This window comes from Schistocerca americana, chromosome 3 (genome assembly GCF_021461395.2).
Source record: "Schistocerca americana isolate TAMUIC-IGC-003095 chromosome 3, iqSchAmer2.1, whole genome shotgun sequence".
NCBI classification, from domain to species: domain Eukaryota; kingdom Metazoa; phylum Arthropoda; class Insecta; order Orthoptera; family Acrididae; genus Schistocerca; species Schistocerca americana.
The window spans coordinates 240,052,530-240,074,134 of record NC_060121.1 but is presented as its reverse complement, the minus strand read 5'-3'; the positions used below and the strand labels follow the sequence as shown (position 1 = coordinate 240,074,134).

Sequence of the window (21,605 nt, the reverse complement as noted above, 5' to 3'; positions counted from 1 at the left end):
TCAATGTATATTTTATCATACATGCAAAAAATACAAAAAACCAAAACATCACAAAACAGCTTTCTTACCACGGTCCTTGAGAAACAAGTCACAGAAGTCTTCAACTGTGCCCTTTAGGTTGTGAATCAACATGCAGTAGTGGTAGTAAGACACACACATATCCTTTGGATTTCTTGCCACATATACTATCTAAAGGGAGAGATGTATCAGTACTTATCAATATGTGCAATTTATATATCGCATTCATTTTTATTATATAAAATATTTCATTTCTGAAATTAAGCATAAATGTTTTCTCAGTATTGTGTTACAAACAAAACCACAAAAATATATCTCACACACAAAAAAAGTAATTACCAGCAGAAAAACATATAAAGTTTTTAAGTCCTGCGTTGATTAATTTAATTTGTCAGTACTTGCAGCACACACAGTTATCATCTTTACATGTTGCTCCTGCTACATCTTGTTACTGTGTACCCAAATTAAATGCAAAAATACGTTTTCCAGTTTGCCCACTTATGGATGTGTATACACAAAAATGTAATACATTCCCATTAAATAAAAATTCATTATTCACTTACTACATTGTGAGATTGCTAATGAATTATTGCATGCAATTTCCTGCCAGGCAGTACAGACAATATAGAAAGGAAGTTACAGCCAGTGCTGGACATGTTGAATGCTGTAGTGAGAAAAGAAAAGCTCAGGCATACTCATGAGGTATTACCAATGAAAAATTTCGAGCAAACATTTTCTGATTCATACGGAGCATAAATAGTTGTGAAGTCTGGCATAAATGTGACTGAAGCTGAAATTGCCTTGTATATTGGTAAATACACTCAAAGTAAATATCTGTTCTCCCAAAAATATGGTTTAATGTGCTGTCCTCAAAAGTTCACTGGTGGTGGCACATATATGACATGTTGTCGAAGTCTTCCAATTTCTGTTGAATTAATACTAGCCAACAGCCAAAGATAAAGTGAGTAAATAATAAATAATAGTCACCAACAACAGTGGCAATGTATAACATGTTCACATGATTGACAAATGTTTAGATGAAAAAAAAAAACATTTTTAAAAAGCAATATTTATATGATGTCTGGAAAGATATTAGCCATGTCTATGTAATTTAATTACCTTGGGTTTCACAACATTAATTTGTGTAGGTAACAATTCCAGAGGCAAATGGCTTTTAATGAAGCGAGGCCTTGGCATTTTTTCAACCAAATCAACAGAATTTCCAAGTTCTTTCATCCATTCCTTATTATCATCTACCATAATTGCTGAAAGCCTGGAAAACATAGCAATAACATTGTTAGCATAGAAATTGTTGAAAAATGTGAATAGAAGGATTGTGAGTCCAGCCAACACAATGCAGTGGCATAGTTGTGTGTGTGTGTGTGTGTGTGTGTGTGTGTGTGTGTGTGTGTGTGTGTGTGTGTGCACGCCTGCTGACAACTCAATGCCTCTGCTATTTGCTAGGTGGTCTCTGTTACTCCTAAAGTGTTTACATTCTGCCATAACTTCACACTATATTAATAAATAGATAAAATTATTTTGTTATCTGAATAGAAGTCTATAAACTTGAACAATATGAGAAAGAACCTAAGAGATCAACCAGTTTGAAATTTAGACTAACAAACGAACTACAATAATGTCAGTTCACAGTTGAACAATGTTCATCAAGCTGCATTCGTTATTAAGTTTAAGTAATATTTCATTCATCTGTTGTATATGCTTATACCACTTTTGTTTACTATCAGACACTTACTCAAGCAATGGTGTCCTCAACTGCTGCATTGTTTCTTTAGCCTTCTTGAAATCCAGATCATTGGCAATGCACCACACCATCTCTTGTGCCCATGTGCTACCTGTTTAAATAATAATAATAGTAATAATAATAATATCACAAATTGTAAATTAAAATATAGCATACCCATAAATAATGGACATTTATAGTCCCAAATTATGCAAATAAAAAGCAATATGTATCGGGAATCTCTTGTCTCCAGTCTTACTTATTTCCCTAGTTCCTTTCTCCAGACAATTAAATAAAATCCTCTTCTGTGTTAACTAAATAAAACATGTTTTAGCCTTGTTTTACAAACTCTATTATTACTGCACAACCTAGGTTTCAGGTTACAATTCAATTTTTCTAGTACATAACTGATGACAAAGATGAGAACCAAGCAAAGATAATCATGTCAAGTGATTTAAAATATCATTTCTTGAATTAAACGAGAAAAGTTATCTCTGTTGACAATTTTGACAAAATTACATATGGATTTACAAAATTCATTATGACCACATTTTCAAAATTCATTAGCAAAGCATATACAGTAATACATGTTGGAGTAGAGCTATGCAGAAGAATGGAATTTTTTGTTATGTGAATGAAGGCACCAAGATCTTTTTCTTCTGCTCAAGAGTTGCAATATTGTCTAAAAGGGGTGAATAATTGACTGGAGCTTGTTCATTCAGTAATAAATGTGGGATACACACATCTTTCTTAATTTTTAAAATTTATCTCTGAGTGAGCTTTGCACCCTTTCCTTCTGTGTAGGACTTCTATAACTATTATGAATTTGTGGTTTTCATTATGGTAAATCTGGCTTCTTTGATCCCCAACTTCCACAGTGGTCTCTGTGCCTAGTGCAAATTGACCTCCCAGTCTGATTGTTTATCTTCTGAACTGAAAAGACATCTACCTGTTGTCTGTACAACAGAAGAGCACAGAGAAACGCTTTTCTTTTAAAATGTTGCTTATACTATTTTAAGTTTTACCTATAAAAGGTACACTGCACCATTTCTTTTCTGGTCTTTCTATGTTGTACCTGTGTATACCAGGGATCTGGTTTGCTTCATCAGTTTTTTATTGAGAATTTTATCAATAATGTTGGAGTCAAATTTATTACAAGGGTTGTCCAGAAAGTAAGTGCTGATCAGTTGCAAAATAGGAACCACTGGGGAAATCTGGTAAAGCTTTGCACAGATGTGTTGGGCAGAGTCTCTAGTAATCCTGTCAATTGTGTCATGTTGCTCTTTTCAGTTTTGAGTGAACAGTGAGCACATTAAGATGCGTGTGGAAATAGCATCTCCTGCCAAGTATGAGGGCCTGGTTAGAGATTTCGCATGTGTTATGCAGCCCATATAACAAAACTGTCGAGCTGTTCCTTCTTCATGCCAGTTCTAGGCCGCACACTACAGGGGCAAAGAAGACGCTCCTGCAGCGTTTCCGATGAGAAGTGTTTGATCACCCACAATACAGTCCTGTAATTGGATCCCCTGAGCCTCATCTCTGCTCACAAGAACCACTGGCTGTAGAGACAAATTTTTTTCCACAGATAATGAGCTGCAGACCAGTGCAGATAACTGGCCAAAATCACAGGCAGCTGCTTTCTATGACGAGGATATTGGAAAGTTGATATAACACTATGAAAAAACTCGAAGTTGAAGCAGTGACTATGTAGAGAAGTAGGTGGAAGGTGTACCTAACTACTGCAAATAAAATTTTTCTGGTTTTCACTGTGCTTTCCATCTCACGGCCGATCGGAACTTACTTTCTGGACAACCCTCGTATTTGTAATTATTCTCTTATTGTATTGAGTTCCTGGTTGTTGTCTTCTTGGGACATGGTGGTAGAAAGGAGACATTGGACCATGTAGTGGAATGTCCCATGTCTGTAGGCTAAAGGATGTTGAGAGGAAGCTGGGATGAATGTGTTAGTAAAGCAAAGAGCTTCTCTGTGCTTTTCTATGTTCCACAGACAGTAGGTAGATGTTTCATCAGTTCAAAAGATAAGCAACCAGACATCATGAAAAGAGGGGTTTATAACATCATCGGTTGAGCATTTCACTGTTGTGATGTTTGACTGACTGGGAGTTCAATCTGCTCTAGTCTCAGAGAACATCATAGAAGTTGGAGAGTAAAGAAGCCGTATTCATCTCTGTCAAACAACGCATAAATGAAAACCATAAATACATAATAGACACAGAAGGAAAGGGTGCAAAGCCCACTCAGAGAGAAATTTAAAAAATTAAAAGACAGATATGTGTACCCTCATGACTATTACTGAATGAGCAAACTCCATTCACTTATTTACCCCTTTTAGACAATATTGCAACTCCTACATACAAGGAAAATACTTCAGTGCCTTTATTCATGCAACAAAAAAAAAAAAAAATGTCATTCCTGTGCATAGCTGTACTCCAATGTATGTTTAGTCATAGTTGCTCTAAATGCTATGCTAATTAATTTTGTAAATGCACTCCTAATGAAATTTGTAGGTTTGTACGTAATGTGTCAAAATTGTCAAAGAGATAACTTTTACAATTTAAGTCAAGAATAGATAGATTTAAACAGTTGAGATCTATATCTTTTCTTGGCTCTCATCTTTGGGATTAGTTATGTACTACAAAACTGGCTTATAACCTGAAACCTAGGTTGTGCAGTAATAGTAAAGTTTGTGAAAAAAGGCTAAAAAATGTTTTGCTTGGTTAATACAATATACATTGTTTCACCAAGAACCCACAGTTGAATCAATTAAAACTCTCTTTTGCCTATAATCTCCACAACAAGGAGAAATTAAGGACAGAAAAGATTTAGTTATGGCATCTGCATGCAGCTTGAAACTGACAGATGTGGGGTTGGAAAAGATACTCAGGCCCCATATTCAGAGAGAATCATCCCCTCCTCTGACAAACACAGCTCCTATTTCCATAGAACCTAGATGCAGCACACCCTACACCCTCCATCCTCAAGTGCAGCCATAAAATGAGATCATTCTTCCCTGATACCCTTCCCATACCACACACTGTTGGCTCCTGTCACCCTCCAAACTTTCATAACATCCTTGTCAAAGCACAAACATTCCCAGAGCATTATGCATATTCCATTGTTCCCACCTTTGCAGTCATTATCAATGCAAAATCGGCTCCAAGCACTCACACACTATCACTTACAATATGCCGATCATCATCAGCAATAACAATGACATCATGCTATTAATATAATTAATTTGTACAATGAGAAGCATGTTAGATTCTTTACATAAGACGTTTATTACCACTGATATACTGCAGTATATAAAGATTACTGTCAATAATGGCTTTCATAAATGTTTTAGTGAGTATAAACTTCTTTTAATTAACAATAAGTGTTTCCCGTTGCCCTTACAAATATTTCCATGGAGTTGCTCCATATTAGTTGGTTACCTGATGAATCCTACAACATTAATGGCAGAATAGCAGATGCAGTCACATATGTTGTTTATTGGGTAATCCTACAGCAGAAAAGCAGAACAGTTACCCAGGTTGATGATGTGCTCCTTGATTTCTGGAAGGCATCTTCTATAGTTGCTGACTATCGCATAATGAACAAAATATGAGCATATAAAATATAACACCAGCTTTTTTATTGGACTGAAGAGTTCCTAGCAAATGGAACATAGAATGCCATTCTTAATGGAGAGAAATCTCCAGGGAGCATTACAGAATGTAACAGTTCACAATGCAGGTAAATAACCAACTGGTTCATGCTGTTGTAGACAGAGATATCAAAACAGTAGAATGTTTTGGTGAAATACAGGCAGACATGCAGAGTCTCAATACTTGTTGCAGGTATTGGAAGCTGACTCTCAATATGAACAAAGGTAGTATACTGCACAGAAATAAGTGGGAAGACCAACCACTGGAAGCAGCCAAATCCATTAAACATCTGAGAGTATGCCCACAGGGCAATTTAAAATGAAATGAGTGCATAAAATAATCATACATAGGAAAGGTAAATGCAGATTGAGAAGCACTGAAAGAATCTTCAGAAGTACAGTCCACTCATGGAGTAGTTGGTTATAAAATCCTTATTTGATCTGCACTAGAATATTTCTCCTTAAGCCATGATCTGTACGAGGTAAGATTTATAGAGGGATTGGGCAGATACAAATACGGCAACATGTTTCATCACAGGTTCAAATAGTAAGCATGAAAGTGTCATGCAGATGCTAATACAACTCCTGTGGCTGACATTACAGGGGAGGCAATGTGCCCCACAGAGTGGTTTACTGTTAAAATTCTAGAGTATGTAAAAGAGTCAACCAATGAATTGCATGTTCCTATGTAAATCTCATGGAAACACCAGAAGGTGAGACTCACAGAGGCTTACCAACAGTTGTTCTTTCTGTCTACTGTTCATAACTGGAACAGGAAAGGGGAGGGAGTGTCAATAGTACACGAAGTACTCTCTGCCAAACACTGTAAAGTGACTTGTGGAGTGTAGGTGTAGACATGTGGCCTTTGTATGGCTTTTTGTGTAGGAATGACTGCCACTAAACTGACTGTGCACATGAATGGACACAGACAAATGGTCCCCTTTAGAACAGCATCTACCCAGTTGATGAGCCTGCTCTACAGAGTGATTCAAGGGACCTGAGTGTCTGCTACATTGTATAGCCAGCTGAATTGCCCCTTAACTCTGTAAATGAGAACTTGCTCTCCAACACATGCTTCCAGCCCACCACACTCTGTGACTTAACCTACATTATCATATCCTCTTTCTTTAGTAGTATTTCTTTATTGATTTGTTCAGTTATTTATTCTTATAAGCTTTACTGTTTTATCCTCAAACTTCTCATTCTCCTTTTCCTTTTTGCTTTCCACACAATACTGAATTGCACTGTTCATTTCATTTCTCATTTTCCTTCCTCTTTATATATCTCTCAACCTGGACTTTGAATGACTTGCTGTTACTGTCTAATCTGCTCCAAACTATTTCTTCCCTGAGGAAGGAACCAACATTTTAGAAAATTATGACAGTTATTTCTAGTATGATGTGCATCTGACAACTGTGTGGTACTTAGAACTTCACCTCCTGACAGGTAGCCATTCTGTCTTCTTGTAATTTTATACTGAAATAAATATATACAGCTATGCATGTGCAATTAAAGGCATTACACACTGTGGGCTCACAGGTTTGTAGTGTATTTTTGGGAGCATTATCAGTACCATAAAACTTTGAAGAAGCCAGAATATTTTATGGACTTTAAAAGGGAAATGGGAGAAATTCAAAGTTGTTAAAATTTTATTATTTTTCTACACACTCTTTCTTTAGAAAATTTCGTTTATTTTTTCTTCTGAATAGTCCAGAAAAAACAATACATTCGAGTGATTTGATCTACAGACAATCTCCCTCTTTTTATATTCATTACTGATGAATGTGACATCTCCCTTTATCCTTTATCTGTATTGATACTGAATTTACAGGCTTATGTATCTAGGCTGTAGCTTTGACTCAGATTTCCTATCACTACATCGAAGTGGTGTATAGATACACAAGTTAAACCAGTCTCATACCAACCATTAAGGTCCTTTGTCAGACTAGAAATTCATCTATTTGTTTCTCACCCAAATATCATGGTGAAGCAAATCGGCTTCCTATTTTCTCTTTCTGAATTTAAACTAATTTAGGCACCCTCCTGATCAAAATAACAACAGAGGTTTGTCTCTGAGCTCCCTATATAATTTATGTCTACATCGCTGCTGACTTATCTTTAGTTCCTATTCAAGTGTAGTCAATGAAGGTACAACTGTACAGGTTTAGATAGTGTCTGAATGGATACTCAACTACCTTCTTCAAACAGGCAACATTGTAACTCTTTCTCAATGTTCTTCTGTTGTTAGAAAGTCTTTTTCCACTAAGCCCGTTATTTCAGTGATGTCTACAGCAGTAAGGGAGGTTAAAGTTCTCTCCATTCCTGATGATACCGTTTTACCTTGTAAAACATGAAAAACGGCTTTGGTGATGGATGTAAAAGATAGAACTTTTCCACCATTAGTACAGCTAATAAAGTAGTAGGCCCTGGTCTGAATGTACGAAGAGAAGGTGTGAGAAAGGATTCCTTGGTGTAGAGAAATTGGAACACGAAATTTTCGTCTTTTCCTGTCGAAACTTAACAAATGTCAGAATGTGGCTCATAGAGGCATGACGGATGATTTCGTTCAGTCGGACAGAAAATAACTATATAAATAAAATAAAAAAGTAAAAAAGATAAACTGAAAAAGTGGATGAGAGAGTTACCATGCTTTCATTTCATATGGCTAAGATGATCTGTATCAGTCATTTACCCTAATCTGTGATTTACAATGAGGATACTCAGTAAACATTTCATACTAGTGCAACCGACATCCGAATATCGTCCCGTAGTCCTACGCCTATAGAAGACCCGCCAGGTTAGCCGAGAGCCACGCTCTGCTACCAACAGCCGGCACGGTAACTCAGTGTGTTCGGTCAGAGGGTTAGCTACCCTCTGTAATTAAAAAAAAAAAAAAATGAGTGAACGGATCAACGAAGAACCTGAACGGGTGTCATCGGACGTCCGCATCGAACGAATTGAACGAACAATATAGAACAAAATGAGATAAAAAAAAAAGAGCGCTAATGTGCTGCTTCCTGGACTCAGGTAGGCGCGCCGGCCCCGGATCGAACCCGCCCGCCGGATTAACGACGATGACCGGTGTACTGGCCAGCCTGGATGTGGTTTTTAGGCGGTTTTCCACATCCCACTAGGTGAATGCCGGGCTGGTGCCCACGTCCCGCCTCAGTTACATGACTCACAGACCTTTGAAACACATCCGCACCTTTCCATGATTTACACTACACACAGACAGATGGGATTCTCTGATTCCGTCCCAGTGAGTACAGGGTGGTGGCAGGAAGGGCATCTGGCCACCCCTTCACATTAACATGCCAAATCCGATTTAACCACGCCAACCCCGCGCAAAATTCGGGACAACAGTGCAAGCGATAGATAGTCCTACGCCTCCAGAACAAATTTCCGTTAAAGTGCCACAGTTTTAGTGTCATATTAGTATCCTTACCAAATACGCATGTCAGAAGACATTACGAATTCGAGGACACGGCACTGTAAAAGTAATAAGCCTGCATAGTCCATACAAAAGTGGAACACAAGTGCTTAAGAAACATACATACGCACTGCTGTCCACTCGAAACGTTGTTGGTTAAATGTAGACTATGTTATTGGAGAAACACTGTTCAACAATTATGCATGTTCAGTTGTACGTCAACGTAGTGTCCACGAGAACGAGATATAAGAGACGTTACAATAGGTACCGAGGCAGATGAAGAGCCGTTTTTTCCGACTCTCCATTACGAATGGAAAAGGAGAGACAGTCGCTAATGTGATTTCCCATTTTCCCGGCGTATGATAATCCTGAGCTCTTCTCGGGTATTTAGCTGAGTGGCGTCGTCTAGATAGTGGTGATGTTTCGGCAAGTTGATCTGTTGCCAGCCCCTGAACTGCCTGAGGATGGGAACAAGTTGCCTTGCCGAAATATCTGCACAACGTCACCCAGCGAATACCAGAAAAGAGTTCAAAAAGTCGCTAATGAGCAAGATGTCCTTCGGCATGTTCGGTACAGAGGCTTGGCGAACATACTTATAGAAGTTGGCCTCCACAAGATGCTAGCGTTGATAATAAGTAAGTCACAATGGCGGGTATTCGAAAAGCAGAAGCCCTCGTCGTTAAAACTTTGCGTGCCAAAACGGAAGGGAAAATGAGGCATTAATTTTTGGCTTCATTCATTGTTCCTGATGTCAACAACATAAGTAGGACTCGAACAAATGACCTTGTCTGTGTGATTGCTTAATGATTCTACTTCTAGCATTCGTTTTTTCAAGCGCACCAAGCGGCAGGGAAGTTAAATAGCGGTGTTAATTTCATCACCAACGCGTGCCGCGCTAAAAGTGCTCCCGCGATTGACCTTTCCTAACGTGTATAGCAGAGGCGCGTGCTGAAAACAGCAGGTTCGCATCGCAGCCGCTGGCGTCACGGTCACGCAATCTTTCCCAGGAAGTTAGCCACGAAATTCCCTTTCCTTTCCGACCAGCCAGGCACCTGCCTTCGACCAGTTCTCTCCATGCACTCGAGTTTCACTTTTCTTGGCACTCGGGGAGAAAGTGGCTTCCAGCAGGAACCGACCACTCCGGAAGACCAAGAGCTTTCGTCCGACGCCGCCGCTTCCTGACTGTCCACACGTCAGTCCACACAAGCGAAAAGCCGTGTCCAGCTCTCCCTAGATTTTCGCGTAGGCCACAGGTGTGGCTGTTTCAAAAATTTATCGTTCCAGGCGCGGTGTTTAGAAGCGCTCTTCATGCCTCTCTCTCGATTGAAGACTTTTTAGCAAACAGAACACAGCATGTTGTTCTCAATGGAGAGACGTCTACAGACGTTAAAGTAACCTCTGGCGTGCCACAGGGGAGTGTTATGGGACCATTGCTTTTCACAATATATATAAATGACCTAGTAGATAGTGTCGGAAGTTCCATGCGGATTTTCGCGGATGATGCTGTAGTATACAGAGAAGTTGCAGCATTAGAAAATTGTAGCGGAATGCAGGAAGATCTGCAGCGGATAGGCACTTGGTGCAGAGAGTGGCAACTGACCCTTAACATAGACAAATGTAACGTATTGAGAATATATAGGAAGAAGGATGCTTTATTGTATGATTATACGATAGCGGAACAAACACTGGTAGCAGTTACTTCTGTAAAATATCTGGGAGTATGCGTGCGGAACGATTTGAAGTGGAATGATCATATAAAATTAATTGTTGGTAAGGCGGGTACCAGGTTGAGATTCATTGGGAGAGTCCTTAGAAAATGTAGTTCTTCAACAAAGAAGGTGGCTTACAAAACACTCGTTCGACCTATACTCGAGTATTGCTCATCAGTGTGGGATCCGTACCAGGTCGGGTTGACAGAGGAGATAGAGAAGATCCAAAAAAGAGCGGCACGTTTCGTCACAGGGTTAATTGGTAAGCGAGATAGCACTACGGAGATGTTTATCAAACTCAAGTGGCAGACTCTGCAAGAGAGGCGCTCTGCATCGCGGTGTAGCTTGCTGTCCAGGTTTCGAGAGGGTGCGTTTTCTGGATGAGGTATCGAATATATTGCTTCCCCCTACTTATACCTCCCGAAGAGATCACGAATGTAAAATTAGAGATACTCGAGCCGCACGGAGGCTTTCCGGCAGTCGTTCTTCCCGCGAACCATACGCGACTGGCAACGGAGAGGGAGGTAATGACAGTGGCACGTAAAGTGCCCTCCGCCACACACCGTTGGGTGGCTTGCGTAGTATAAATGTAGATGTAGATGTAGAATGTAGATGTAGATGTACACACTGTATCTCAGGATCGATGGTCGGTATTCAGGAATATACTAAAATATTCTTTGCAAGAAGCTTGCTGGGAGCAAGACTATTACTTTCAATGTATCTAAAAGCTTCTTGTTAGTTGGAATAAGTTGAAACTGACCTACTATATCAGTGGCTAACCACATTAGTTCAAATGGTTCAAATGGCTCTGAGCACTGTGGGACATAACTTCTGAGGTCGTCAGTCCCCTAGAACTTAGAACTACTTAAATCTAACTAACCTAAGGACATCACACACATCCATGCCCGAGGCAGGATTCGAACCTGCGACCGTAACGGACGCCCGGTTCCAGACTGTAGCGCCTAGAACCGCTCGGCCACACCGGCCGGCCCACATTAGTCCTACAGGTTGTACAGCACTGCTCGCTTAATTGTTGTTGCGGATGAATGTGTATTGATGTTTTGAGACTAAAAATGAGATCTGTTACCTGGTATAGGAGATATCGAAAAGGCACCTAATGATGTGAGCTGGTGCCAAGGACAGAAAACTGATGTGAAATGATCTGACAAAAAAAAAAAAAAAAAAAAAAAAAAAAAAAAAAAAATCTCAGCACGAAGAAGGAGTTGTGCGAAGTAAACGAAGGTTGGTATGCGCGTTTCTACGTCCGAAAAACGTCTACTCAGATTTCGCGCTGGTGTCATGAAAGTGTGCTACTTAGCACCACGCCAGCCGCTGTGACCGAACGGTTGTAGGCGCTTCAGTCCGGAACCGCGCTGCTGCTACGGTCGCAGGTTCGAATCTTGCCTCGGGCATGGATGTGTGTGTTGTCCTTAGGATAGTTAGGTTTAAGTAGTTCTAAGTCTACGGGACTGATGATCTCAGATGTTAAGTCCCATAGTGCTCAGAGCCATTTGAACCATTTACTTAGTGCCACTGTCAGGACGCACACCAGGTTTACTTTAAATAGACGCTGTTAACGGTCGTGAGCGTTAGTTACCATTGAGATTTAACATGGTGAGTTGACGTTAGTCAAGAATGCCCTTAAGGCGACATTATCAACACCTCACTGAGTTTGAACGAGGTAGTGTAATAGTGCTACGAGAATATGGATGTTCTTTGCGGTATTGCAGAAAGACATAGCGGGAATGTAGCCATTGTGCATGACTGCTGACAGCGTTGGTCATGAGAATGTACGGCCCCAAGAAGGTCGGGCTCTGAGCAGAAGCAATCTGAGCAGCAGTTGGCACTGCAGTGACACAACGAACTGTTACAAACTAGTTACTTCAAGGACAGCTTCGAGCCAGATTCCCTGTATCGTGCATTCCACTGATCCCAAACCACCGCCACTTGAGACTTGAGTGGTGTCAAGCTATACCTCACTGGAGGACAGGGTGAAGATCTGCTGTGTTTTCTGATGAAAACTGGTTCTGCCTCGGTGCCAGTGATGGCCCTCTGTGTTGGTTAGGAGGAGGCCAGTCGAGGGTTTGCAACCAGTCTGTCTGGAAGGACCTACACCTGGAGTTATGGTCTGTGGTGCGATTTCGTATGACAGGAGGATCACTCTCGTGAGTCTCTCACGCACCCTGACTGCAAATTTGTACTTCAGTCTGCTAATTCGTTCTGTTATGCTGCCACTCATGAGAGGGGGTGTTTTCCAACAGGATAACGCTCGCCCACACACTGCTGTTGTAACCCAACACGCTTTACCGAGTGTCGACATGTTGGCTTGGCCTGCTCGATCATCAAATCTGTTTTCAATCGAGTGCATATGGGACATCATAGGACGACAACTCCATTGTTATCCACACTCAGCATTAACCGTCCATGTATTGATCGACTACACACAGCAGGCATGGAACTCCACCTCACGAACTGACGTCCGACAGCTGTAAAACACAATGCATCCACGTTTGCATGCTTGCATTCAACATTATGGTGGTTACACCGGCTATCAATGTACCTGCATGTCACATTTGCGATGCCTTATTCATTACTCTACATTAACATAAATTTTTGGTGTTGAGATTTTTCCTCCGTCAGTGTAGTTGGATGATGAAGTTTCTGTTTTGGTTGGCAGGAGAGCCAACACCGCGTTACTAGAGGAGCGCGAAAGGCACGCGTTTTAGCTCACGCAGGCTGGCGTGAGGTCTGGAACAGGACAAGGAAATTAGAATTTAGAAAAACGAACGTAGCTGTGGAATACTTAGCTTTAATCCGTTAATGAAGAACATCGGTCTTGACGGTACATGAATCAATATCAATAGTAACTGATAATGGCGCCTTGCTAGGTCGTAGCAAATGACGTAGCTGAAGGCTATGCTAAACTATCGTAAATCAAGTGTTCGAGACATGTTAGAGAACATTTGAAGAACAGAAAAGTATGTGAATAGTTTGTCTCATACATTTTGACTCCTGAACGAAAACGGCCCGTGGACTTCTGCCACGACTTGACTGACTTCCAAATCACTGACAATTAATTATTTTTGGAGAAATCACATGGGTGACGTGCCTTGGTCTTATCAGTATGAACCTACCACGAAACGGCACAGTTCAGAAATTCACATTAAAGGTAAAAGCTTTGACGACATAACCGACATTCAAGCCAATGTGATGCGATAGTGGAATGTCATCTCAATGAAGGATGTTTCTGGCGGTTTCACGTGGTTGTATGTACGTTCTGTGCGTTGTACTTAAGTGAAGGGAGACTGCGTAGAACATGTGTAGCCTTAAAACGACCATCTTAACGTTTGTCTAGCGGACGGCCTTGCCGCAGTGGTAACACCGGTTCCCGTCGGATCGCCGAAGCTAAGCATAGTCGGGATGGGCTAGCACTTGGATGGGTGACCATCCGGTCTGCCGAGCGCTGTTGGCGAGCGGGCTGCACACAGCCCTTGTGAGGCAAACTGAGAAGCTACTTGATTGAGAAGTAGCGGCTCCGGTCTCGTAAACTGACATACGGTCGGGAGAACGGCGTGTTGACCACATGCCCCTCCATATCTGCATCCAGTGACGCCTGTAGTTTGAGGATGACACGGCGGCCGGTCCGTACCGTTGGGCCGTCCAATGCCTGTTCGGACGGAGTTTTAGAGGAGTTAACGTTTATCTATTTTTTTAAATCCAATTTAGAAAATTTTAGGATTGATGGGGTCGATACATGATGTTCCTGGAGGAATGGTGAATACTCATGGATATGAAAGGAACGATCATTCGAAGCAAAAAAATCTAGATAGCACAGGCTCTAAAATTCATATCGTAAGAGCTTTGAGCACGTGTTCAATTTCACTACAGTGAAAGACATCTCCATAGATTTTAAGCTACGAATTTTAAGTCCATGTTCATTAGACATTTTCGCATTGGATGATCGTTCCTATCATATCCCTGAATTACTATTCCTCCTGGGACATCCAGTAGATGTAAAGGTCCAATATCGATAACTACGCGTTCGGTGATCAGATACTGAATTCGACCTTGAAGTATTTTACAGTTTCGGTCAACATCGATTTAAAGTAGAACGACCACTTAAATCTCAAAAACGTGTAATCAGAATAATTGCTGGAGCCCACCCACGGTCATCCTGCAGACATCTATTTAGGGATCTAGGGAACCTCACAGTAACCTCACAGTATATATATTCACTTATGAAATTTGTTGTTAATAATCCAACCCATTTCAAAAGTAATAGCAGTGTGCATAGCTATAACACCAGGAGAAAAGATGATCTTCACTATGCAGGGTTAAATCTGACATTGGCACAGAAAGGGGTAAATTATGCTTTGGTCACCTACCAAACAGCATCAAAAGCCTGACAGATAGCCAACTAACATATAAAAATAAATTAAAAGAATTTCTAGATGACAACTCCTTCTACCTATTGGCTGAATTTTTAGATATAAATTAAGGAAAAAAAAACAACTTAAACATTAGTGTCATGCAGTATTTTGTGTAATATCTTGTACAGAATCTTTTAATAATCTGACACGTTCCACTTCATTACGAAGTGTCGTATTCATGATCTATGGAACAAGTATTAATCTAATCTAATCTAATCTAATCAACATGGGAACACGTAGGGGTAGTCTGCTGCAGAGCCCCAAGTTCAACAATGTGCTTCCAAATACTTCTGTCTGCACCACAGTTGTACTCTGTCGTCAGACCTGCCACAGATCACCGCCTATATTTCGTATACAGCATGCAAGCCTCCGAACTCCACTTTCAGTCCCCTAGAACTTAGAACTACTTAAACCTAACTAACCTAAGGACATCACACACACCCATGCCCGAGGCAGGATTCGAACCTGCGACCGTAGCGGACGCCCGGTTCCAGACTGTAGCGGCTAGAACCGCTCGACCACACCGGCCGGTCCACTTTCAGTGATTAAGCGTCTACTCATGGTTTCGCCATCCTTTAACCATTTCCCATAAATACGGCAGTAATAAGAGAACATCCGACTTTTTCCGAGATGCTCATGACGGCCTTCCCTTTCTCAAAGACGCTTATGTCATTGAATTTCCCCATCTGCGGTTTGTATCGTCTCTAGAATGATTCCTCACTCGACTCTGCTTCGATTATATACGAGGGACGTTTGAAAAGTCCGTGCAAAAATAAAAACCTTTTTTATTTTTCGACAAAGTCTCCTTTTAGACTTAAACACTTTGTCCTAATTTGTTGATCCCTTCCGAAGAATAGGAACTGTCCAAGCCTGCAAAATAGCTAAATAGCTATTAGTTGTAGCAATCACCTCCTCGTTTGAATAAAATCTTTGTCCCGCCCGCCATTTCTTCAAATTGGGAAACAAATAGTAGACCGAGGGAGTCAAGCATTGTCTTGATGGAAAAGGACTATTTTGCGGTCCAATCGCCGGCGTTTTTCTTGCAGCTCGGTTTTCAGACGGTCCAATAAACGATGAATAATATGTACCTGTAATAGTTTTACACTTTTCCAGATAGTCGATGAGGATTATCCCTTGCGAATCCCAAAAGACAGTCGCCATAACCTTTCCGGCCGAAGGACTGATCTTCACCTTGTTCGGTGTGGTTGGGCTCAAAGAAGCCAGTGGGAGTAATCGGCGAATCGCTCGACGTTTGAACTGGAGCGATGCCATTGTTTAGATTGTTGTTTGGTCTCAGGAGTATAGCAATGTAACCATGTTTCATCCACAGTGACGAAACGACGTTTAAAGTCCTGCGGATTCTTCCTGAACAGCTGCAAACCATCCTTGCAACGCTTTTCACGATTCCGTTTTTGGTCAAGTGTGAGCAATCGCGGAACCCATCTTGCGGATAGCTTTCTCATGTCCAAATGTTTATGCAAAATATTATGTATCCGGTCATTCGAGATGCCCACAGCACTAGCAATCTCACACACCTTAATTCGTCTGTCATCCATCACCATATCATGGATTTTACCAATGATTTCTGGGGTCGTAACCTCCACAGGGCGTCCAGAACGTTCAGCATCACTTGTGCCCATATGGCCACTCCGAAAATTTTGAAACCACGTATAAACTGTTCTAATCGAAGGTGCAGAGTCACCGTAATGGTTATCAAGCTTCTCTTTAGGCGCCTGAGGCGTTTTGCCTTTCACAAAGTAATGTTTAATCACCACACGAAATTCTTCTTCGTCCATTTTTTGACAATCGACTTTCTTGATTCACACGAATGCCAAACACAAAGAAATAGACCACTATGGCTGAAACTTGGAGTGCGTTCTTTCCAAAGATGCTACTAACTAAATATGACCTCGATACGCGCCGGTGGTGCCATCTCTCGGTCTTTTCAAACGCCCCTCGTCATTCTAAGACATAAAAAAAGCTATGCACCACTAAGGAGGTATGCACTGGTCACAAACTGACATCCATACTGGTACCGACGAACAATGCGAAACTGTAAAGCTTGGCGGCCGATGATGAATGTGTGATGCTGCAGAGCAGTTTCACCACACAGCTGGGCAAGGATAGTGAACATGGGACATGTCGATACAGGGCATTAAGTCTTTCCGAACTTTATACCTTGTACTCAACTGGTCGGTAATTATGCTCTCAGACGGGGGCGTGAACAATATACGCATCTGAGAAAGTATGTGTGGTTGGGCTCAAAGAAGCCAGTGGGAGTAATCGGCGAATCGCTCGACGTTTGAACTGGAGCGATGCCACTATTCGACGATTTTGGCAGGAATTCTGCGGCTGAACACAGACTCTACATCTACATCTACATTTATACTCCGCAAGCCACCCAACGGTGTGTGGCGGAGGGCACTTTACGTGCCACTGTCATTACCTCCCTTTTCTGTTCCAGTCGCTTATGGTTCGCGGGAAGAACGACTGTCGGAAAGCCTCCGTGCGCGCTCCAATCTCTCTAATTTTACAGTCGCGATCTGCTCGGGATGTATAAGTAGGGGGAAGCAATATATTCGATACCTCATCAAGAAACGCACCCTATCGAAACCTGGCGAGCAAGCTACACCGCGATGCAGAGCGCCTCTCTTGCAGAGTCTGCTACTTGAGTTTGCTAAACATCGTAACGCTATCACGCTTACCAAATAACCCTGTGACGAAACGCGCCGCTCTTTTTTGGATCTTCTTTATCTCCTCCGTCAAACCGATCTGGTACGGATCCCACACTGATGAGCAATACTCAAGTATAGGTCGAACGAGTGTTTTGTAAGCCACCTCCTTTGTTGATGGACTACATTTTCTAAGGACTATTCCAATGAATCTCAACCTGGTACCCGCCTTACCAACAATTAATTTTATATGCTCATTCCACTTCAAATCGTTCCGTACGCATACTCCCAGATATTTTACAGAAGTAACTGCTACCAGTGTTTGTTCCGCTATCATATAATCATACAATAAAGGATACTTCTTTCCATGTATTCGCAATACATTACATTTGTCTATGTTAAGGGTCAGTTGCCACTCCCTGCACCAAGTGCCTATCTGCTGCAGATCTTCCTGCATTTCGCTACAATTTTCTAATGCTGCAACTTCTCTGTATACTACAGCATCATCCGCGAAAATCCGCATGGAACTTCCGACACTATCTACTAGGTCATTTATTTATATTGTGAAAAGCAATGGTCCCATAACACTCCCCTGTGGCACGCCAGAGGTTACGTAAACGTCTGTAGACGTCTCTCCATTGATAACAACATGCTGTGTTCTGTTTGCTAAAAACTCTTCAATCCAGCCACACAGCTGGTCTGATATTTCGTAGGCTCTTACTTTGTTTATCAGGCGACAGTGCGGAACTGTATCGAACGCCTTCCGGGAGTCAAGGAAAATAGCATCTACCTGGGAGCCTGTATCTAATATTTTCTGGGTCTCATGAACAAATAAAGCAAGTTGGGTCTCACACGATCGCTGTTTCCGGAATCCATGTTGACTTCTACAGAGTAGATTCTGGGTTTCCAAAAACGACATGATACGCGAGCAAAAAACATGTTCTAAAATTCTACAACAGATCGACGTCAGAGATATAGATCTATAGTTTTGCGCATCTGCTCGACGACACTTCTTGAAGACCAGGACTACCTGTGCTCTTTTCCAATCATTTGGATCCTTCCGTTCCTCTAGAGACTTGCGGTACACGGCTGTTAGAAGGGGGGCAAGTTCTTCCGCGTACAAGAAGGAAGCGATCGAACTAGAGAGACGAGAGAACAAGAGGACTGAACAGTCGTTAGACAGGCACTCAGAGGGCTGGATTCATCATCATCGATACGACGTGCAACTGGTGCTTCAGTGACAACAAGAATCATTAATAGGTGGCTCACAGGAGGATGGCTGAGCTCACAGAACCCCTTGCACCGATTACCAATGACCTCTGTAGGCCGGCCGGTGTGGCCGTGCGGTTATAGGCGCTACAGTCTGGAACCGCGTGACCGCTACGGTCGCAGGTTTGAATCCTGCCTCAGGCATGGATGTGTGTGATGTCCTTAGGTTAGTTAGGTTTAAGTAGTTCTAAGTTCTAGGAGACTGATGACCGCAGCAGTTAAGTCCCATAGTGCTCAGAGCCATTTGAACCATTTTTTGACCTCTGTACACCAAGAAGCCCGTTCGTAGTGGTGTCGGGCACAATCGGCCAGGAGTCTCACTGAAATGACGAGAATTGCTTTCAGTGATGAGTCCCGCTACATACTGAGCCCCGATAATTAGCGAAGACGTATACGGATCTGGAGACGTCCCGGACAACGGTGGTTTACCAACCTGACTGTCGTCCACCACACGGCCCAACAACCAGGAGTGTTGGTCCAGGGTTCCATTCCATTTCATAGCAGGACGCCTTTAGTTGTCATCCGCGGCACCTTTACAACACAGCGCTACGTCGACAATATTCTAAACCCCGTTCTGTTGCCCTTCATGGTAAGTCGTCTTGGGCGTACGTTTCAGCAAAATAGTGCCCACCCGTACACGGCGAGAGTATCTACAGCTTGTCTTCCTGCTTGCCAGACTTTATCTTCGCCAGCAAGTTCGCCGGATATCTCCCCAATTGAGAATATTTGGATCATTATGGCCAGGGCCGTCCAACCAGCTCGGGATTTTGACGATCTGACGCCGCAACTGGACAGAATTTGGCTCGATAGAAGACGTCCTACAACTCTATCAATCAATGCCAAGCCAAATAACTGCGCACAAGAGTCAGAGGTGGATCCACGTTGTTATTCACTCGCTCAGTTTTTGAAACTTTTTCTCTTGAATTAATCATCGTATTTTTCTGAAATTGTAATGATTTGTTTGTTTTTATATGTACCGGGTGATCAAAAAGTCAGTATAAATTTGAAAACTTAATAAACCACGGAATAATGTAGATAGCGAGGTAAAAATTGACATACATGCTTGGAATGACATGGGGTTTTATTAGAACCAAAAAAAAACCACCCAATATTGCTAGACGCGTGAAAGATCTCTTGCGCGCGTCGTATGGTGATGATCGTGTGCTCAGCCGCCACTTTCGTCATGCTTGGCCTCCCAAGTTCCCAGACCTCAGTCCGTGCGATTATTGGTTTTGGGGTTACCTGAAGTCGCAAGTGTATCGTGAACGACCGACATCTCTAGGGATGCTGAAAGACAACATCCGACGCCAGTGCTTCACCATAACTCCGGCCTAGCTTTACAGTGCTGTTCACAACATTATTCCTCGACTACAGCTGTTGTTGAGGAATGATGGTGGACATATTGAGCATTTCCTGTAAAGAACATCATCTTTGCTTTGTCTTGCTTTGTTATGCTAATTATTGCTATTCTGATCAGATGAAGCGCCATCTGTCGGACATTTTTTGAACGTTTGAATTTTTATGGTTCTAATAAAACCCCATGTCATTCCAAGCATGTGTGTCAATTTGTACCTCTCTACATACATTATTCCGTGATTTATTCAGTTTTCAAATTTATACTGACTTTTTGATACCAGGTACATTACATCTACCGACTTCCGTCCCTTTCGGATAATTCCTTCGTGTGGGCGTTTTTTCTTTTGTCTTGGAGTATACTTTGGAAAATGTAGAAGTTTGAAACCGAATGAATCATTTAGCCGTACTTTCCTTACCGCGTCACGTACCCAGAACGACACCATGTGGTATTCAGTCGCGCAGAGGGCAGAGTTCATAAATGTTTGCCTCATCAGTGTATTTCTTGCGTAATGACCTCGACGCTAAAATTACAGATATCGTGGGTCGTACGGAGAGATACCGACTGACTGTATTCCGACGTACCATCCACGAATGGAATAACAAAGGGTACGGGCAGAGATCGATACTGCTACACTACGTGCTCCCCGCCATACATTGTACGTTGGCGCATCAAATCCTGATAATAGTATAGCTACAAGTTATCCGACAGTACATGTAGAGATGTCGACTTCAGGTCGAGGGGATTCCAAAGTTTTTATTGTAGCTGTTGTTTTATCTCAAAGAAAAAATAAAAATAAAAACAGAATATTTCAAAAGAAAAACAGTGTCTGACGACAAGTTCTGAAAAAACGGATTTTGCGTTCAGGAATCGTATCCCCACAGCGTTTAATTCCGAGGTGATGCGAAATGATTTCTCTAAGAAAGGACGGCGAAATGCGTCTTAGAATTAGAATCGCAGAGGTAAACATTTCCGGACCCAGTTTAAGACGTTCTTCAGTAGACTTTTCCTAACTGCACTTTCCGTATCACGACTCACTTCCATATATTTTTATATCGATTTTAGAGCAGCTTCAGTCGTCGTCAGATGCCCATGTTCCATGATTCTCTGTCGTCCCACTGATATTCTCGTAACTCTCTTGATCTCATTGGTTTTACATTAAGCTCTTTCCAAGTTTTCCTCTGCCTTCCACATTGTCTGTGGTTCGGTGGTAACTTGGTTTCACCCATCCGTTGTACAAGACCATACCATATTAATTATTCTCACTGGTTGTCAGTTACATCCATTTGTAATTGAACCTCTTTGCTACGTATTTA

The 21,605-nt window shown here is 41.8% G+C and overlaps 1 protein-coding gene across 2 annotated transcripts in view; it reads right to left on the bottom strand.

Annotated features, from left to right (window-relative positions):
* The window catches only part of LOC124607078 (luciferin sulfotransferase), a 73,449-nt gene that overhangs the window by 3,997 nt on the left and 47,847 nt on the right, over positions 1-21,605 (bottom strand). For both annotated transcript variants that reach the window (XM_047139255.1, XM_047139256.1), the window contains exons 3-5: positions 1,772-1,871; positions 1,138-1,291; positions 69-189 (exon numbers count right to left, since the gene is read on the bottom strand). In XM_047139255.1, coding sequence (XP_046995211.1) covers positions 69-189; positions 1,138-1,291; positions 1,772-1,871 — 375 coding nt within the window. The remainder of the gene's footprint in view (positions 1-68; positions 190-1,137; positions 1,292-1,771; positions 1,872-21,605) is intronic.